The 22,540-nt window shown below is 36.9% G+C and overlaps 1 protein-coding gene across 2 annotated transcripts in view; it reads right to left on the reverse strand.

The window, feature by feature from the left end:
- Window positions 1-22,540, reverse strand: part of LOC150107770 (beta-hexosaminidase subunit beta-like) — a 76,533-nt gene that overhangs the window by 19,235 nt on the left and 34,758 nt on the right. Inside the window, exons 7-11 of one of the 2 annotated variants that reach the window (XM_090391531.1) lie at window positions 12,190-12,328; window positions 11,747-11,945; window positions 8,565-8,721; window positions 8,203-8,398; window positions 1,979-2,069 (exon numbers count right to left, since the gene is read on the reverse strand). In XM_090391531.1, coding sequence (XP_090247657.1) covers window positions 1,979-2,069; window positions 8,203-8,398; window positions 8,565-8,721; window positions 11,747-11,945; window positions 12,190-12,328 — 782 coding nt within the window. Of the gene's footprint in view, window positions 1-1,974; window positions 2,070-8,202; window positions 8,399-8,564; window positions 8,722-11,746; window positions 11,946-12,189; window positions 12,329-22,540 lie in introns of those variants that run through there. The other variant, XM_090391532.1, reaches the window with a different exon arrangement.

Raw genomic sequence — 22,540 nt, forward strand, 5'->3', positions numbered from 1 at the left:
AGTACCCATATATAAAAAGGGAAATAAAACTGAATGTGAGAATTACAGAGGTATTTCCCTACTGAGTGTTCCTGGCAAGATCTATGCAAGTATACTTGAGAAACAATTGAGAAGAATTGTGGAAGAAAAGCTTGGTGAAGAACAAGCTGGATTCAGGCCAAATAGAGGCTGTCAGGATCAGATCTTCACTTTACGACAAATAGTCGAGAAAGCATGGGAATATAACAAAGATCTGTATTTAAGTTTTGTCGATTTGGAAAAGGCTTATGACAAGGTGCCAAGAGAGAAGCTATTCAATACGCTGCAGTTATATGGTGTCAATGAGGCATTATATCAAGCAATACTTAGTCTTTATTTGAGTTGTGAGTCAGCAGTTAGAATTGAAGGACATACAGGAAGATGGTTTAATGTTAAATGTGGTGTGAGACAAGGATGTACATTATCCCCTCTGTTATTCATTATCTATATGGATCACATTATGAAGGAATGTGGTATTAAACCTGATATCAAAATTGGAGATGTTAATGTCAGCTCTTTGCTTTATGCGGATGATGTTATACTACTAAATAAATCCGCTACAAGTCTGCAAGATTCTCTGACTAAATTGAATAGCTGTTGTAATAGATATGGTATGAAGGTCAGCAATAAAAAGACAAAGACAATGAAAATAGGCAGAATCATTGAAAATGTCAACTGTGTTGTGAATGGAGAACCTGTGGAACAAGTAAAACATTTCAGCTACTTAGGCACAATTTTTACTGAAGATGGTAAACTAAATATAGAAATAGACAACAGAATCAGCAAAGCTGGTATCGTGGGAAGTCAATTGAATAAATTCATATGGAATAAGAAAGAAATTAGTCGGAACACTAAATTAGCTGTATACAAGACTGTGTTCAAACCAATTTTAACTTATGGATCTGAGAGCTGGGTCAGAAGTAAAACACTTGACCAAAGACTAGAGACCGCAGATGTGAGAGTCCTGAGAAAGATTAGAGGCGTGAACAGATGGCATCAATGGCAATATCATATTAAAAATGAGGATATTAGGAAAGAACTTGACATTGTCAGCATCCAGGAATGCGTTAGCAGAGCTAATCTCAGATGGTATGGTCACTTAAATAGAATGGGAGAGGAAAGATTAGCAAAACAAGTGTTCTCTGCCAGGTTGGCAGGAAAACGACCCAGAGGAAGACCAAGATATAGGTGGATTGATACGGTACAAAGTGCCTTAGACGATAGAAATATAAGATCTGATAATGTTGGAGTCTTGACAAGTAACAGACTGATTTGGAGGAAAATTGTAGATAGGAAGTTAGTAATGATGTAATTTTTTCATGTAGTACTGTCATATCCTGTACACCCCTTGAGGGTACATGGTAGGAATTTGATGATGATGATGAAAATTATATATTTTGATTTCATTTTTGTATACATTTTTCAGTGTAAATTGTCCCTGCAAGGTTATATACCCCATTGCATATTAGTACCCCAAAGAAGCTAAAAATTATCTAAGTATCTGTTTTCCACTTTGATACTAATTATCTTAGTATCAAAGTGGAAAACAAAAGCACATCCAAGCATGGTGTGCTTTTGTTTTCCAATCAATTCAGACCTTCATTAAAAAAGCCTAAATTGATGGTCTTACACTGGCCATTGAGAATCATCTGCCACCTTAAAGACATTAAATATTAAAGACATTCACAGACATTATTCAAAATATTAAAGATATTCACACCAGTACACAGCAATAGTCTATGAACAACACCGTGTATGGATTTAAAAAAAAAAAAAAGGCTAAGATGCTTTTAATAAATATTTTAGATTTCTTGATAACAAGGGATAGTACCGAAAAATGTGCACATATTGAAGATGAGGACATGCTGCAAACTGAAGATACCCTTAAATCTCCTGTTCATAAGCAGATTAGAGTGAAAATATTGAGAAATTATAATAAATGATGACAAAAATTACTTACCATAATCGAGCAAGGAGATTGGTGCCATCAACATATTCTCCCCACATACAGACTTCACCCCCTATTACGAGGTCCTTTTCTTCATCGGTTCCTGAAGAGTTTCAAAGAATATGCATATTAATGTTTATGTCCCATTTGAAATTACTTTTAAATTCTATAAACAGATTAGATATATTAACTGTTTTTTAACATGTATATAATTATATAATTTGACTTTTAGCTTATAATTTTTTTCCCTTATACAGGCTTATTTCTTTTTGCTGTATTGAGAGTATATATCACTTAAGTTTTTAAATGCAGCATGTTTCCATTTATTTGTTAATCTTTGTGGACTTATCTTGTGAGGTCTATTTTAACTGTCACTATGCCTCTCATACTTCCTTGAACAGATTATTCAATCTGTGCACTTTCCACTCTCTCTCAGATTATCTATTATCTATTACTTTATATGCACAATCTATTTCTTATTTCGCTACATAGCATGCTCATTTGAGCTTCAGGAATGATTTTAGATGCAAAATCACATGATAGTTGCATGCATTTAGAACTTGGCTCATATTGTTGGGTAGGTGCCCCACCAACCCATAACTATCATCATCAATTTCCTGATATGTACCCTCAAGGGGTGTTCTAGCTACTATGGCACCACTACATTCATTAAGTTTGCATTATTAATAACCTCCTATCAATTTTCTTCCAAATTAGTCTATTGGTTGTCAGCTCCAACATTATATTTAACATTTCATTCTTCTAAGGCACTTCTGACTGAATCAATCCACTTAGACTTTGTTCTTTCCTCTCAGTCTTTTTCCTGCCACCATCTTTCTTCACCAGAGGCGAATGCTGGTCTTGAAATTCACGCTTGCTCTTGTTATCATTCAGGGGGTGAGAGATATGATTGAAGTCTGATTAGCGGAATAATGAATTACTGACTATTTAAAACTATATATTTAGAAATGTATGTACATTTAATCATACAAATACAACATTTATTTTACAAATGATATTCTATCTTTTTCAATTTAGCCACTTGAATACAAATTCTACCCTACGGTTCTTCTTTATGAACTGGTCAATAACATTGTCATAAAAAGTTGGTTGTAACTTAATTTTCCCAAGCAACACACACACTTGTAAAGGCTGGCTAGAGCTACTTTGACTGCGCATGGCCTTGTGTTTAAGATGATGTGAAGGGAGCAGAAATGGCTATGCATGCGCATGAAATCACATTGCTGCAGTGAGGACATGGAAGCTCCTACAGCCGAGCAAGCCAAGGTAGCTTTGACTAGACAAGCAAGTATCGGCCTTCAATACACAATGCAAAGCCCAATTATTGCTGCGCAAGCTTAAGATGTCTTCTGTCTACAAAAATAAAAGCCTAAATGGAATGCTTATAAATGCATGCATTTATTAACAAATAAATATTACTTCTTTCTCAATTAATGAGCTTGCACAGCAAGCATGGAGAATTCGCCCCTGTTCTTCACCAATTCTATTTAAGTGGCCATACATCTTAGTTTAGCTCAGCTCACTCACACATTCTTGAATGTTAATCAAGTTTCTTTCCTGTATCTTCATTATTAATATGATTTTGCCATATCTGTGGTCTCTAGTCTTTAAATCAAGTACTTCATTTCTAACCCAATTCTCAGATTCATAACTTGAAACTGGTTTGAACACTATCTTGTATACTGCTAATTTGGTATTTTGGCTAGTTTCTTTCTTATTCCATATAAACTTATTCAACTGGTTCCCCACCATACCAACTTCCCTTATTCTGTTGTTTATTTTCAAATTAAATTAGCTGAAATATTTTACTTGTTCTGTAGAATGCAGCTGAAGTTTTCTATATTTCTGATTGTTTTCATAGTTTTGGTCTTTTTATTGCTGATTTTCATGCCAAGTTTGCTACAGCTGTTATTCAATTTAGTTAGAGAACCTTGGAGACTTGTACTGAATATGTTTAGCAGTACGACATCTGCATAAAGCAAAGAGCTAAGTTTGGGGATCACTTCAGGGTCAAAGTCAAATAACTGGGAGGAGACCTCCACATCACTTTTAAGGAATGTGGAGAACTGACTGGAGCTTCTGACCTAATGTTCAATCCTTACCATCATGTGGTGTGCCCTGTTAGTAGATATCCACTGGATACTGAATGAGCATGGATGGGCTGGCAATTTGGGACATAGCTGACCAAAGTGTACAACACCCATAACTAAGGAAAAATAAACATGACCTGTTTTCAATTAGTATAAATTATGTAGCGATTTACATAGCCTAAATTTTTTTTTTCCAGAGAGATGTAAAAGTCATCTAAATATTACATGTGCCATAGCAAATTGTGAATGAGTTTAAGTTACTTATCTCTAGTTAATATTTTCAGAAATCAGGCACACTAACATTGCAGCATGTGTTTCCTCCAATGAGTGGAACAGTTTTTCAAATTTCCACTGACTGGTGAAAACTGTATTTCTCTAATTAAAATCCTCTCCTTATTTACTAAACCAACTTGAATAATCATTTTTCTGTCATCACCCTCATTTTATACCTGTAACATAACTGTACTAAACATCTCGTCCTCCAACATTGTCGGCGGTGTGCATCTGATAACAACCAAGATAGGGAACATAACCATTACCAATATGTATAAACCCCACGTCCTCTTGTGGTCTCCACAAGTTCTACCAATGCACAACCACCCTGCAATGCATATAGGTGACTTCAACAGCCACTACATACTATGGAAATATGCTTCCAACAGTGAATGCAGAGAGACTTTGACTGAATGGGCAGAAATTCACAACATGCACCTAATTTTTGATGCAAAAGACAGATCTTCCTTCAGGTCAGTAGCTTGAAAGAGGGAGTACAACCCGGACCTCTGCTTCATCACTCAAGATAAATGGATAACTGTTACCTACATCGAGAAGAGTTCTCTCCAACTTTCCGTGAAGCTAACATAGACCAATTATATTAGAGGTAGGTCTGCAGGTGGCCCTTGTCAGATCCATCCAACATCTCTGCTGGAACTTCCAGAAAGTCGACTAGGATACATTTACTGCCTATCTTGACAAATATGTCCATTGGATTCCTCCAACAAGCAATAATTACAAGAGATTCGTGGGAGCTGTTTTAGCTGTAGGTAAGAAGACCATACCAAGATACTTCCGCAAGGAGTATATCCCTGGATGGAAAATGACAGTAATAACCTGTAACAAGAATACCTAGAGTGTGGTGATCCTGACATTGCATATGAACTCATTCACAGCCTTAATACCAACTGACAGAAGAAATGGACTGAGACAGTAGAAAGACTCAAAATTCGGCACTGCAGTAGAAAAGCATGGAGCCTTCTAAGAAAACCAGGTAGTGGCACCCTGACTGTCCAGGAACAATCAGTTATTTCTCCTAACCAATATGCATCATATATTGTCAACACATCAAGATATACTGCCAAGGACAAACAGCACACTCTTCAAATAAAAAGAGAACTTACATATTTGAAAAATAACAGACCATCAGATCCTTTATGTTCGCGACCTTTCACTCTTGAAGATATTAACACTGCTCTACTGGATATGAAGCCAGGTAAGGCTCCAGGTTTTGATGGAATTCATCCTAATTTCCTGTTGAAGTAAGGCCAAAAAGCTTGACAGTGGTTGGCTTGCTTCTCTGACATCCTTCAGGCTAGTAGACTTCCAAAAGAGTTTAAGAGGACAAAAATTATCTCAATCTTAAAACCAGGAAAAACCAACAACAAACCAGAAAATTACTGACCAATCGCCCTCCTTAGCAACTGTTATAAGCTCCTAAAAAGACTCATCCTCAATAGAATTGTCCCTAAGATAACAGAACAAGTCCTAGTGGAACAGGGCAGATTCAGACATAAATGAAGCTGCTGTGATCAGGTTCTGTCACTCACCACACACATATAGAGGCAGGCTACCAACAATGCCTGAAAACAGCTGTAGCTTTTGTAGACCTTACCATAGCTTATGATACAGTCTGGAGGCAAGGTGCAATCTGTAAGCTACTCCATGCAGTCTGATGCAGAACAATAGCAAACCTAATTGAAAACATGCTATGCAACCACCTGTTCCAAGTGTTTATGATGAGACCAAAAGTAAATAAAGAACACGGGATAATGGTTTACCACAAGGGTCAGTTCTGACTCCTCTCTTTTTTAAGCTGCACAGATTTGTCTACTACAGCCTCCAAGATGGTTTGCTATACTGATGACATTGCTCTAGTCACCAGACACACCAACTTGACTACAATGGAAGATATACTAACAAATGACCTTGCAGTCCTAGATGAATACTTCTGCAAATGGAGATTATGCCCAAATCTTAGCAAAACAGAAGTTTCATGCTTCCAACTGAACAATAACCACACTAACAAAGAACTGATGGTCTACGTTAACCACAAACTGCTACATTACAACAGATTCCCGAAATATCTGGGCAACACTTTGGATAGAACTCTATCTTTTAAACCACATCTCATTAACACAACATCCGAGCTAAAAAACACAACAGTATACTGCAAAAACTATGCAGAACAACTTGGGGTACCTCAGCAGCAATGCTTCGCTGCAATGCTCTTGGTGTCGTTTACTCTGCAGCTGAATACTGCTCATTCATGTATGGCTGAACAGTGCCCATATGTACTTGGTTGATGCTCAGCTTAACACCACTATGCACCTTATTTCTGGAAGTGTGAAATCAACCCCAACCTACAGTCTTCCAGTGCTAAGCAAAATCCCACCTCCACAGATCCAACTTTCTTCTACATGAATACAGCAAAATCATGGAAATCCAAGATCTCTCAATCCACGAATTCCACCCCTAGAAATAAATAGGCTCAAGTCAAGGCACACTCCAATCTTAACAGCGAAAAATCTTGCAGGGAGAAGTTTTAACATGAAGGAGAAGTGGAAAGAGTCCTGGTGTAACACTTCAAGGGGACTTCCATGAATTAGTGGACCCAACACAGGTTTTGACCTACCTCGGAAAACTTGGTCTACCCTTAACAGAATCTGCCAATCATGGTACCAATCATGGTTGATGTGCAGACAACCTTTATGGGGTATGATTGCCTCACCCAAATAGAACTGTGGATCACCCTGCCAGACAATCATATTACAGCAGAATGTGCCCAACATGCATACAATGGAAACCTGTCGGACTTCATCCACACTACACCAAGTGCAGTTGACTGGATCATCAACCTAGACATACAGTTGTAGTCTATTCTTGAGTGTCTCTTTTATGACTGTATTATTATAGCACATATGTCTGTTATTATGTTTATATATATTAAGGATTAATGTAATGTAACTTTTCATGTGTGAGCCATACGCTAAATAAAAATATCCTCAGAAAACATCAACAGTGACCCTTCTCTCTTGTCTTTTCTTGTGCTATATCCCTTCATCTGTATTGTTGTCAGTATAGTCATGTTTCCTGGAAAATTTCCTACCAACATTGTCATTGGATTTTATCTTGCTAAAAAAATGCCTTAAGACTATACATTTCACAGTGAATGAAAGAATGTACTGTGATAGGTATCTCAGAGATTTATTTATTTTCTAGTTGAGCATCAAAATTGAACTTTGAATATTCTATTTGTTGAAAGTTTTTCCACTTGATTACAAAGTAAATTATATTTGACACGAATTTATATTCCTTTACCCAAGTACAAGCAAACAAAATTTGTGTGTGAAGTATTTTCATGACAAGGCTACTTGTATATTGAAGCATCTGGCCACATCAGTTGCCTCAGTATCCCATATTGCTCTTGCATTATGGGGAAGAACTGCTCTGGACAAGTGTCTTGTCCAGAGCAGTTTTGCCTTTATTGAGGTCTCATCTGTGGAAACTAAACCCAGAAAGATACCAAGGTTGAATCAATGCAGAAGCCATATATTTTCCATATACAAGTAGTAAAAAGGTAAATCAAATTATTATTAGAATACTTTGGATCAAAGATAGACATTGAAAGTAGTTATATACATATAAACAATTACAAACAAAAATACATTTGCAAGGTAGATTAGCGTACTGTGGAGTAGCCATAAGAGGTAGATTAGTGCAGAGAGTCTACATAATGTAAGTTGGTGTATAATAGTGGAGTTGGTCTCTTGTAGTGTGTCTTGGGACTTCATGGAGGTTGCCATAATAATAATAATAATAATATTGATAAATTGAAGTAGAAAATCTTACCATTAAATGATCTGGGATCACATTCATAATATTTTTGCCAGTCTTGACCATAAGAAATGTAGTTTAAATACCAGCATGCAGATAGCACCATCTGGTATCCCTTCTTAGCAATTGGCACAATATAGTTTTCCCACTTGTCCATTTTGGGATCTAAATAAGTGTCTTTCCAGACACCTACAATGGAGTCTGGTGATGCCTAATACAGAAAATATGAAATCAAAATATATGCAATTCAAGTATTATAGGTATTATAATATCAAAATTACTAGTATTATCAATACATTTTTATTACAGTTTGGGAAAAAGAAAATACATTTTATAAAAAGACGATGTGTAATAAATTCATAGAAAATATATATTACCTCGACATCATTATCGATTGGGTCTTGCCAGATCATATATTTGTAACCAACATCCTTAACGTTCTTTAAAGTTCTGCGAACATAATGTTGTTCAACTTGATTATAGTTTGTATAACCATTAGCTTCCATAAATTTCCGAATTTCAGGGCTAGATTTCCTAGAAACAGAAATGTTTAATTTGACTGATTGGTTCCTTTATTACTGTTATTATGAAATCTTGATTATTATATTAACTGTTTTTTCTGTGATGTATTTTCCATATAATGGAGCATGAGATCTGATAGGTTTGAAATGAATTAAAAAAGTTTTTATAATTATATCAAAAGACAGCTAACATAATTTGTTGTCTGTCTTCTGATATCTTCTAATTATTCCAATAATTAAAAATGGGTATACAGAAGAGAATAATGGAAAACAAAGGAGAGTATATGAGAGAAAGGAGATTTAAAGTTGTGTTCCTGCAGTAAAGATTATGAATTTGAATGATGCTCTTGAATGTGAAAAGAGAAAGTGAGAGTGGGTAGTTTTAAAGTGACAAGTATGGAATGAGAGAGAATACAAAAGATTTTTTTGGAGAAAGTGAAAAAAGAATGGGAACATAAAGACTAAGTCTACTGCAGTCCTGTGGTAGGATTAAATTGAGAGGGCCATGATAATAAATACCAATACACAGATTGTGCAGGAGAGTTGGTTTTTTGGTTTTACAATGGAGCCATAGGAGCTAAGGGAACAGCGCATTATCTCTGTTAACTGTGTGTGCACGCCACACACACACACACACACATGCATGCCCACTGGTGTGCCTGTTTTGCAGGATGAAAAATCTGTATCTGAGTAGGAAATGTGCACAAAAAATTGATGTAGTGAGCTTTGGGCAAAAGGATTTGTGTATGAATGATGACCTGCACTTGAATGGATCTAGAGTTAGGTGTCAGAAAAGTGTTGTTTGGTGAGAGAATAGATGTGCAGAATCAGGAAATCTAAATCTGTTACATAATATATAGATGCATGTGGTCATGTGTAGGCATCGAGGCAAGTAAGTTTGATAATAGGAATGACCAAAGAATGTTTGATGCAGTTTCTCAGGTTTGACATCTGAATAATTAGTCATTAATAAATGTGTGCTGTGGAACCAAGGAGATATTGTAATTCATGTACACTAATTATGATGAAATGAATAACAATCAGCACATGTAAGATATAGATTTAATTAACTGTTAAACTGAAACTTGATAATGGACAGAGCACTCATACTTGCCTGTGACAACCCATTTTATTCATTCAATACTCTTCTCCCAAAAAATCTAGTCCTTATACCTTTTGCTAACCTCACCCTTACAGAATCGACCTCTTGTTCCTCTTAGTAACTTTTAAGTAACTTAAGCACCTCCGTAGCATAATGGGAAGAGCAGCAGAACATTGCACCTTTCAATTAGAAAAGACCTAAATTTGATTCATGTCATAATGAGAGGAATCTTTACATACCCTTTTTTCATTTGAAAATGAGTTAGTTGATCTCATACAGAGGTAGCAGGGTTTTTTCCCTACCAGAAACCTGGGTTTTTCATCTCACATATACACACATCAGTAAGAACACAATTTACAGACAGTAGTTGGTATTGTGTGTAGTTGAAGGATTAAGTGATGTAGATGGGGATGTGTGTGTAGAGTAGAGTAGAGTGCCCTCCCATGATGAGTCCTGGGACTCCTTGCAGGTATCATAATAATAATGTTTCTATCATATTTTTTCTTTTCTGCCCATTACCTATCAAATTTGGCCTATCCTCATAGGAAGCATAACATTTACAGACAAGTCGCTATTTTTGTTACTCATCTCTGAATGCTTCTGCACTCAGAGATGAGAATCACCACTTGTGCATCCCCAAAAAAACTAGGTGATCACATCAGTCCAGTTCTGAATTTCAGACTATCTGGTATGAGCAAGGGTCAAGAGGCAAAATATCCAGTTGGTATATAGACTTGACAGTGCAGAGGAATATGATGATGGAATGAATTGGCAAATTAGCTTAATGAGCACAAGACTAGAAGACTTTAACAACATAGATTAGAAAGTGGAAAAAGACTCATGTGGAAAAAGGGAATAGAGAATTCATGCAGCTACTGCAAGATAATTATTTAAAACAGCATGTGATGGAGGGGACGTAGTGTTTGAAAGTACAGGATCTAATGACAGTATCAAAGGAGTAAATTCCCAACAGATTTGGGGGTTTGGTTAGAACTACCTGTACAGAACAGGTAAATAGAACTTAGGAAGCAGCTTGGAGCTGTGTCTCAAACACCCCTTGACCATTTCCCATGCTCTGCATGAGAAATGGTCAAGGGGTGTTTGAGACACAGTATCAGACCACATATCCAGAGTTAGAAAGAAAAATCAGATGAATTAAAATGACTATCATCATTAAACAGTAACTATAAATAAAGAAAATGGGGGGAGGAATAAAAGGAGAAATACAAAATGGCCAAGAGTACAAAGCACATGCAACAAGGTAACACCAGCACAGTAATGAAGACAAAACCTTCAAAGAAATCCAAATATTCTTTCACTATGAGTAAAAGGATGAATGATGATAGTAAAAAAAATATAAATCACCATAGTAAATTATAGCGAAAGGACAAATTCACATAATCTTTGTAATGTCTTATAAAATATTCACTTATAGTAATAAAGTTATAGTACGTTTGACTTACTTAATAAATAAGTCAAACTTACTTATTTATAAACTTAATAACAGTCTCATATAACATCAGTGCTTATTCTAAAGGAAATGCACTAAAAAACCCTCTACTATAAAAGTCTTCTTTTGTTACAATTTTGTAATCAAAAATTTGCTGCAGCTACCTTCAAAACCAAATATTGAATCAAGCTTCAGTCCTTCTGGGTTCTTTTGATCTCCAGTTTTTGAGTCAGCTGTTGCAAAAAAAGAGGAAATTAACTGAACTAAACAGGAATGTCAGGGAACTTGCATTCTGAACCGAGTACTGCTCTGCTTCCCTCGCTTTCCTTACATGAAAAACACTCATTATTCAGCCATTTCATTATTTGTTCTCCAACTTCCCCAAGCAGTCAGGATATTATGTGACTCTTTACTATTTTTACTAAGATAGAAATTCTGAAGTTTCATTTAAGATACTAAACTATTTTTAAACATTAGACTACTTACCAGCAAGCATAATAAACTTCATCCATACCCAGATGTATATATTCATCTACAAATACACTCTGAACTTCTTTAACAAGTGTTACAAAAATATCATATGTTTCATCAATCATTGGATTCAAGATTTCTGCAGTGTGATGTTCAGGATAATTTGCTGTGTAGGGTTTATCTGGACCTTCTCCATAGCAGGGAGTAAGAATATCTAGAAATGTGATTATATACCATTAAATGTCTATCAGAAAATTTCATTCCATTTGGGCATATCATGTGACTACTAAACATAATATTTTTATAAAAGTTTGTATAAGTGAAAAATAATTGACTGGCATAATTTGCATTTGAAATGAACATACACACACTGGCTATAGAGAGTATGCATGATCTATTGATAAATGAGATGCATCTATTGAAAATTGTAATAAATACATTTAACAGTTGATACTTACTTGGAAATGCTTTACCAAGAGCTTGGGTGTGACCTGGAGTATCAAACTCGGGGATTACTCTAATACCACGAAGACGCGCATATCGTATTAAATCACGAATATTATCATGGGTATACACATGCTTGGGAGTATAGGCACCCTAGAAAATGAAACATTTACTCCAGAATCAATATTTGAATAACTATGCAATAAATATCAGAGACTAAATAAATATACTTCAGTACCATAGCAAATATCTCTATCTTAAGCCTTGATCCTTTTTTTTTTTTATTATTATTCCATCCATTTTTACAATTTAGTATTAAGTGACGAATTTTTACGCCATGTTGAATTCAATTGAGGTGAAACCCATTTCCACAGTCTTAATTTCTGTAAACCTAATCAATTATAATTATTCTGATTTAGGGTGCAGTTTGTAGTCTTGCATAACATAATAGTTAAACTACAGTAACTGCAAAATTTGTTCAGATTTGTAATACCTAAAACTGTTATTGCACTGTAATAACTGACTTAGTAAAACTAAAATGAATTCTTCTTTTTTACTGTTTTTATTACTACTGTTGTGGCTCCATATCATTCACTGACTGTTTTTGCAAGAACAGCTCTTGCCTTGCCATAAAAGAATTCCATCAGTTCTGTCAGCATATTCCATTTTTCTACCATCCATGAAGTAAGATGCATCGTGCATACAAGAGCAAGAGTGGAGAGCATGCATGTGTCAAAAATGTTTTGTGAGTGAGTGCAAGAAATGCAAGTCTTGTTAAGAGCTAAAGAATGAAGTGACTGATATTAACGATGCAAGGCAGGATTATGAAAAATGTTGTAGAGAATGTAGTGGAAGCAGTGAATAACAGTAAGAAATATGAGAGTATGAAGGAAGTGGATGATAGTAATAATGTGCATGATGAGGTGACAGTGCAAAGAGAAATACCACACCTTTCATAGATTCCTTCACAGGACAAAAACGTGAGCTCAGGTGACTGGAGGAATGATTGTGTGTGGTACAGCAGGAGGAAGAATGAAAGAAAAAGTAAATGGGAAAAGTATAAAAGTTCAAGAAATTGGGAATAATGGGAGAGTACTGTATGGAGATTCAATGATAAGAGGTGTACTTAGTGAAACTGTTAGTGTGCAGAAGGGAGAAGAGAAATAATTGATTGTTTTGGCATTCACAAATGATTTCATAGGTGAGAAATATATACAGAGAGAGGATATGGAAGAATTGCTGAAAGAAGCAAAAATGAAAGATTATGAGTTAGCTACATTAGTATGATAGGACAGAATTGAGAAGAAGGGTCATGATTGCTAATGAGCCGATGAGAAAATTGTGCAGGAGTTATGGTGTGCAGTTTATAGATGTGTGGAGTGAATTTGATGGATGAAAGAACTTATATGTCTGATGGACTGCATTTGAATGGTTTGGAGTTAGATGTTTGGAGATTGTTCAGAGTTTGGAAGTGCAAAATCAAGGAAACTAGAGATATTTGAGGGGGATGCAATCGAGCATGTGTCTGGCCACCCTGGAAGAAGTGAGTGCAGGAATGAGCGTGAACAGTTGGGTGCAGTTTCTCAGGTTTCAAATCTGAATGGGCTGGTAATGACATGAAGGTAACTGTGGGCTCAAGGGGAGGATGAAATGCATGTACATGCATTTCAACAAGTGAGTACAGAACCCACAATTAAGTTTTCTTGATTTTGGCTTTGGTCTTGATCTGAGATTTTGGCATTGGTCAACTTGACTTGGCCAACAATTATCTGCATCAATGGTTGACTGATGTAGTTGACAGGGATAGAAATGTAATGGATATTGTATAGATGACAGAAGCCCAGAATCAAATTATAAACCAATCTGTGTGTGTCAGGTGTTGTGGTTAAAGCAGTGGAAAGACTGGTGAGAATCTGGATCCAGAATTGGGTTGACAACAGTGGTATTATCTTTGATGGACAGCATGGATTGACTAATGGGAGGTCATGTTTTAGTAATCTACTTACGACAATAAGGTGACAGCAGCATTGAATGTGGGAGATGGATACACAATAGTAGTATACTTAGACTTTGCAAAGGCTTTTGATAAATTACCACATGACAAATTGATAGTCAAACTGGAGCAGATGGGATTGGATATTAGACTAGTGCATTGAATTGGAGATTGGCTGTCTGATAGGTTTCAACAAGTTGTGTATGGGGAGCAATATCCCAGAAGAGGAAAGTCACTAGTGATGTTGCAATTTAACTTGTATGTTAATGATATTTGGGAAGATGTGAATAGGGATATTCAGTTGTTTGCAGATGATGCAAAGTTGGGACAAACCATGAGGAGTAGAACAGATGTGGCCTCACAAGAAGACTTGAATAGACTGAGTGAATGGGCTCAGGAATTGGGATGCAGTTCAGTGTTGCAAAATGTAAGGTTTTAAAATTTGGGAAGCAAAGATGGGATGTAGAATTAACTCTTGTTGGGAATATATTGTTGGAGGTGGAGGAAATAAGAGATCTTGGGGTGGTGATGGATAAGGATCTGAAATTTAGAGGGCATATTGCCAAAACTGTGAGGACAACACAAATTCTGGGAATGATGCAGAGGATAATGACTTGTAGAAGTAAGGAGATTCTGGTTCCACTGTATAAGGCTCTGATTAGGCTATGGACTATTGTGCACAGATTTGGTCACCTGGTTTTTAAAAGGTTGGAGAGGATCCAGAGACAATTGACCAAAATAGTTTCTGATCTCTGGAATGTTGAATATGATGATAGGTTGAGACAATACAATTTGCAGAGTGTAGTGGATAGGAAGAAGAGGGGTGGTATGATAGAGACGTACAAGTTAGTAAGGAGTTGTTATAGGATTAATGTTGAAAGGGTTTTTCATAAAATGGCGGAAGATGAGGAGAGAACAAAAGGTCATTCCTGGAAGCTTTATAAGGAGAATGGGAGTGAGAAGCAGGTTTTTTGCATGGAGAGTCGTGAATATAGAAATGCATTGCCTGAAAGTGTGGTGTCTGCAGAGAATTTGAATGTGTTTAAGTTGTAGTATCATGGGCTGTGTGTGACAAAAGGGACCTCTTAGAGTGTGACTCCATGTGTCTTCAACCAACACAAATAGAAGGATTATAGGAGGATTGTAGATCTGAGGGAGATAGTTCATTTGAGGCTGTCTAGTGTGAGATAGAGGCCAATAAGACAAAATATATTTTTGGTTGCTGTTATAGACCTGGGATTTCAGAGGAAGATGCAGATACCATGCATCAACAGATTAGCACAATGCATACATGCCATGCAAATATCATGGGATATTTCAACTATGGGGATATAGATTGGAAGGAGGAAAGGTCATGTGGCAAGATGGAAATGAAATTTATACAGTTACTAAGGGATAATTACCTGAAAACAGCACATGTGATGAAGGGGATAAAGAGTTTGAGAGTGTTTGATCTGGTAACAGCATCAGAAGATGTATTTATAACTAAAGGGCTGTCGGCACACTATGTACAGTGTGCCGTCAGCCCTTTGAATAAAAGTAACAAACATGTTTATAGTTTTGACTGCTAGAGTGTGTTGTAATCGTGGGTGCAACTTTTGAGTCGGGTGATGATGCAGCAATTTTTGTGTGGCAACCATTTGAAGTAAGAGTGTGTGAGTGGAGCATGTCAGAAGTTGCATCATGGAGCAAAAAGTTGTGATAAAATTTTACTGTAAATTTCCTAATTTACAATAAAATTTTTTGATTTTTTCCTAAAACTGCTACAGAAGTATACCAAGACCTTAAAAAAAAGTTTATAGTGATGACTGTCTGAGACATATCAGAACATGGAATGTCTTCTCCCCAGCAGAAGAAAGTCAGGTTGCAAAAATCACATGTCAAGACAATGGTCATTGTTTTTTTTTTCGATGTTGCTGGAATTGTCTACTGCAAATTTGTCCTAAGGGCACCACAGTGAATGGTCAGTATTATTTCTGAGTAATGCAACATCTGTATGCCTGCATGCAACGTGTCAGGAAAGAACACAATAACTGGTTTCTGTTGTACGACAACACATCTGCACAATGTGCATTGCCTGTGTAACATTTTCTGGCTTCAAAGCTGATCCGTGTGATCAAACATCCTTCTTATTCACCATATTTGGCTCCCAGACTTTTTTCTCTTCCCAAAGATGAAGCTCTTACTTCAATCCCTGGGTCATACAGTATGACCCAGAGACTGAAGGAGGTTCCTGTTCAGGACTTCCACTTCGCTTTCGAACACCTGTATAACATATGTAAATGCTGTGTGACATTCAAGGGAGATTATTTTGAATTTGTGTAATTGACAATTCCAAATATATATTTCTTTGTTTTGATATGATATTCATTGTCTCATTACTTAATGGACACACTGTGTATGCAACTCTATTTCTGATCAGAGAAAGTGACTGTTATTAATAATGGTACTGATGTAGTGCTTCTTCAGGAGGGTTTGGATGAGCTGGAACAGTAAGCAGATATATGGGGATGGCAGTGGTTTAATGTAGCTAATTGTAAGGTTTAGAATTCACACATTAAATATCAGATGGTATTCAAGGATGATATTCTATTGAGAGAACTGTAATTTTAAGATATAGAGGAGGCAAGGCATCTTAAGGTAACGATCGATAGAGATTTGAAGTTCATGGACATAAGTCAGTGGACTGCTATGCTGGTGAGACCAGCAGAGATAAAGATATGGTGATTTCACTGTAGGATTAACTAATCAGATCATATCTGCAACCGTGTGCTCATATTTGGTTGCTTACTGAGATTTGCAGATTAAGAAACTTGAGAGAGAGAGAGAGAGAGAGTACAAAGCCAAATGAAACAAGCTATATCAGTTATTATTATTATTGAATGAGTACCTCCAAGGAGTCCAAGACATCATGGGAGAGACCCAAACTATCCTCACAATCTATCATACCTCTCCTTGAATGCAGTAACAGACAAAGCACTCACAACTGACTTGGGCAACCCATTCATTCATTCACAGCTCTCCAAGCAAAAAATCTGGTCCTCACACTTTTACTCAGCTTCCAGGGATGACTTCCTGTTCTGTCCCCCTCTGGCCAAATGCTGAAATATTTTCCCAACATTAATCTATAAACACCCTTTAAGTACCTTAAATGTTTCTATTTAAGTTACTTAAAGTTACTTATGTTTCTATTTTTTTTCCTATCAACCAACTTCTGCAGTCCATGCACCCCTCAATCTGTCCCTAGGGAACATACCACAGATCACTCACCATCTTGGTTGCTCACCTCTGAATCCTCTCCACCACTTTCTCATCTTCAGAAGACCAGACTTGAGCACAGTAATTGAGATGTGGACATATCAGGAGACATATAGCCTTATAAAGGGGAATAACAACTTCCTTATCTCCACTTGTTCATGTGTTCTTCAATAGCCATGTAACCTTATGAGCAACCTTTGCAATATGTTATCTAAATCCCTGTCTTAGGGAATGAGGGATAGTGGTAGAACCTAAATCTATTTCATAGAGTACAGTTCCATCAGTGTGGCACACAGCTTGTAACGTGTTTATCCCAAAATGCATAACTTTACATTTCTCCACATTAAACTGATACCCATTATCTTTTGCTCATACTTATTTAAATCATCCCAGAACCACACCATTTTGATTCACTATTACTCTACCTAATTTTGCATCATCAGCAAATCAACTGAATATTTCCTTTCAGGTTATTTCCTATATCATTTATGTACAAATTAAACGGTAGTGGTCCCAGCACTGAACTTGTGGCACACCACTAGTCACCAGCTTTTGCTGGATTTTGCTCTTCCACATACCACTCAATGATTCACATAACCAGTGTCATATCCATCTCGATTTGTTCTAATTTGTGTAACAGAGTTCCACATGGTATTCAGTCAAATGTCTTTGCAAAATCCAACAGAGTCATTGTACAGCCATTTCCTTGATTCATTTCAGCTGTCACTCTATTATAAAAAAAGTTAGTAAATTACTAAAGCATGACCGACCCTTCACAAAGGCATGTTACCACTCATAGAGTAACATTCTTATTGATCCATTCTTGAATTATCTTTATAACCAATTTTTCCAGTACTCTTACTACCACTCCTGAGATATTGATTAGTCTATAATTTGTTACTGCGGTCTTAGAACTTTTCTTATGCAAGGGAATTATTTTGCTCTCTTTCCACTTCCTTGGAACTCTACCAGAGCTGAGACTTAAATTAAACAGCTTAATCAGTGGCACTGCCAGTTCCCTTGCACATTCCCACAAAATGCAAGCTGATATTCCATATAATTCCACAGTTCTATTTACATTTAAGATTCTGCAATATCTTAAGAACCTCCAATTCATCTGCCTCTGTTCCCTCAAGTCTCTGTCACATATGTCACAGCATTAACCTTACTTGTATGATATACCCTTGCAAAGTGGCGACTCAGTAACTCAACAATTTTATCTGCTTCTGTCTCCTGATAACCATCAGCACTCATTAAGGTTATTCTTCCATAGTCATTCTTCCTCTTATTTGCCACATATTGAAAGAACTCTTTAGGATTTCCTTTGGTCTGCTTGGCTAGTTTCTTCTCGGAATTTGATTTTGTCATCCAAACAGGTCACCTTTTCTTGCCTCACCCCTGTATTGTTCATGAGTTTTCTAGTCATCACATTTCTCCATAGCTCAAAGCCAGGGAACAGCTTCGGGCTTCCTCCTAAGTTTGTCATAATCATGTGTCTTGTAGCTCCACATATACTTCTTGACAGAATATTCCTAATTTTTTACAATCTCCAACCACACAGTGACTTTCCCCAATTGGAGGCAATGCAGCCACCTTAGTTACTGATAGCTCTTCTGACTCCTATGACCAGGTCTAATACTCTTGCACCTCAAGTCTGCTCCATCACATGTTGCCTCAAGTAATTATTTCTCAGTAGGTATATAAATTCCATTTCCTTTCCTTCTTGCCATGTGATCTCTCGTCTTTCCAATCTATATTTTCATAGTTGATCTCTATAATAATCACTTAAAATACACTCATGATTGCTGATGCATCATCTTTAACAAGAGTTTTGCGACAGCCCAAGTCCCAACAGATTGCAAGGAAGCTAAAATTGTTTCACCTCACAAAGGTGGTGATAAAACTAAGTCTAAAAATTATAGGCTGATCTGTATATCTGGACTTGTAGTTAAACTATTGGAGAGGTTGGTAAGAGATAGGATACAAAAGTGGGTTGATAACAGTGGTATTCTTTGTGCTTGACAGCATGGATTTGTTAAAGGGAGGTTGCATTTTACCATCTTTATTTTGTACGTGACAAATGTATTGGACAAGGGAGATACATACACAGTGGTATACTTAGATTTTGCAAAGGCTGTTGATATATTGCCACACTGCAAGTTGGTAACTAAACTGAAGCAGACAAGATTGGATGTTAGATTAGCCAGTTAGATAGGCAACTGGCTCTCAGATAGGTATCAGCAAGTTATGTGTGGGGGGTACAGTATCCCAGAAGAGGAAAGTCACTAGTGGTGTACCATGGGGTCTGTTTTGGGACCATTGTTATTTAATTTGTATATTAATGATACTGGGATGGGTTTAACTGGTGATTGTTTGCAGATGATGCAAAACTAGAGAGAGAGTGATAACTGAGGAATCAAGCAGATGTTGTGGCCTCACAGGAGGACTTGAATAGACTGCATGAGTGGGCAACAGTATGGGCAACTGTCATTTCAGTGTTGCAAAGTGTAAGGTTCTGATATTTAGTAGGCAACAATGCAAATTATACACTTGGTGAGGAAATTTTGGAGAAAGTTGAGGAGACAAGAGACCTTGGAGTGGCAGGTGGATAAGGATTTGAAGTAAGACATCACATTGCATAATGGCAATAATTTTAAGGACCTTAATGCTTAGAAATAAAGAGGTTCTGGTTCCATTATAAGGCCTTGATCAGCCATCGTATGGATAATTATGCACAGATTTGGTCCCTTGGTTTTTCATGATAATATATTGGAAAGAGTTCAGAGAAGACTGACTAAGGTGATAACTGGTCTTTGGGATGTGGGATATGAAGACAGATTGAGAGAATGTAGCTTGCAGAACCTTCTGAATAGGAGGAGGAGAGGGGGATATGATTGAAACATTTAAGTTGGGTTGTTTCTTGGTTAATGTGGAAGAAATTTTTCATAGAATTTGAGAAAGTGGTAGAACAATGGTATGTCCCTAGAAACTCTATAAGGAAGATGTGAGTAGGGGTATAAGGAGCACAATCTTTGTATGGAGAATGGTTGGTGAGTGGAATGTGTTGCCTGACATTGTGGTGAATGTAGATACATTATCATTATATGAGTTTAAAGCACAGTTTGATGTGCTTTGTGTGTGCTTCCAACAGTGAGACTTTTGACTCCATGGAGGTCTGGTGTTAATAATAATATATCTGTGGAACATTGGCTTGAAGATAGATTGAAGAAGTAAGCTACAGAGTTTGTAAATAGAATATGTATATGATATGATTAAAATACATGAACTGTTTGAGAAGTAATTATAGAATGGACAAGGATATAGTAAGAAGGGGGACAAGGATTCCGAGCCAATTCCATTCCATTATCATAGGATCTCCATTCCATCACTGGAGATCCTATGATAATTATAGTAAACCATAATGTTTACCCTTACAACATTGAATTGGTAGTCTCATTCATGTGCCTACATAGGAAAACCTATGTGTGCTTCTTATAGGTCTCCCCAGATTTGCATCATCTGCACACAACTTAATTAAAAATTAATTACCAAAGCCTCAAGTTATAGTAACTTAAGTAACTTGCTAAATTTCAAAGTATCGCTATATGTCTTTGTGTTATTTTTCAGACATTGCATTTTTTATTACAATTTTTTTGGTTAACATCTTTTTTTTTTATTCTTCAATGATATTAAGTTTTTGTGCTAATATATTATTATTATTATTCAGGCCTCCATGGAGTCAAAAGACTCATCGTGGGAGGTCCTTCCTAAGAAACACAAAGTCTATCAAGACTCATTGAGGGGAGATCTCCCCTAAGAAACACACAGTCTATCATACTACTCCTTGAACTCATTGACTGTTCTCACTCTCACCACTCCATCAGGAATGCATTCCATGGTTCAACCACCCTCCATGCAAAGAAACCACTCCTCACCCTCTTGCTCACAGATTCCTTTCGTAACTTCCAGGGATGGCATCTTGTCATCACTCCTTCCCGCTATTCAACCAAGCAAAAGCACTCCCCAGTGTCAACCCTGTAACCACCTCTCAACAGTTTAAAAGTCTCAATCTTATCACCTCTCTTTCTTCTTTCCACCAAACTCTGCAGTCCACATTCCCTCAGCTGACCCTCATAACTATCATTGTACAGTCCTGAAACCATCTTTGTTATCCACCTTTGTACCATTTCCACAGTTAATTTATCCCCTTCAAATCCTGGGGAACCAAATCTGAGAACAGTAGTCCAAGTGTGGTCTGATCAGGGTCTTATACAACGGAATGATAACTGTTTTATCTCTGCAGGTCAGCGTCCTTCTCATTATTGCAGCAATTCTGTGTTACTTTCACCACCTTTGCAATATGTCCCCCTATATTTTAGTTTTCTATCAATCATCAACCCCGGATCTCTTGTCTTCCCTACTTCTTCCAGTACAGCTCCTCAAATCAAGTATGCATCCTCCAATCGATATATCCCAAACTTGAAGACTTTACATTTTGTTCCAATAAACCGACACCCCATTCATATGCCCATCTGTCTAGGTTATTCAAATCCTCTTGCAGGGCCACCACATCTGTACTATTACTAATAACCCTTCCCAGCTTCGCATCATCTGCAAACTGAATATCCCCTTGCAATCCATTGATAACGTCATTGATATAAAGGTTAAACAAAACAGGTACTAGCACTGAGCCCTGTGGGACCCCACTTGTAACCCTCTGCTTCATTGAAATTGCTCCATCATACACAACTCTCTGATACCTATCGGACAGCCAATCTTGAATCCAGTTGACCAATCTGACATCCAGACCCATGTGCTGAAACTTGAATATCAGCTTATCATGTGGCACTCTGTCAAATGCATTCGCTAAGTCTAAGAAAATGGCAGTATATGCCTTTCCCTCATTTAATGCTCTTGTAACTTTATCATAAAAGACTAGTATATTGCTAAAACAAGAGTGCCCCTTCTCAAATCCATGTTGACTCTCACAGATAATTACCCTCATCTGCCCAATGCTGTATACGGTCCTTCACTACTTTCTCCAAGATCTTACTAATTACTGATGACACACAAACTGGCCTATAATTAGACACTTCTAGTCTGCTACCGTCCTT

This window comes from Typopeltis vanoorti, chromosome 4 (assembly GCF_054136105.1).
Source record: "Typopeltis vanoorti isolate ZY-2024b chromosome 4, IOZ_Tvanoo_1.0, whole genome shotgun sequence".
NCBI lineage: Eukaryota > Metazoa > Arthropoda > Arachnida > Uropygi > Thelyphonidae > Typopeltis > Typopeltis vanoorti.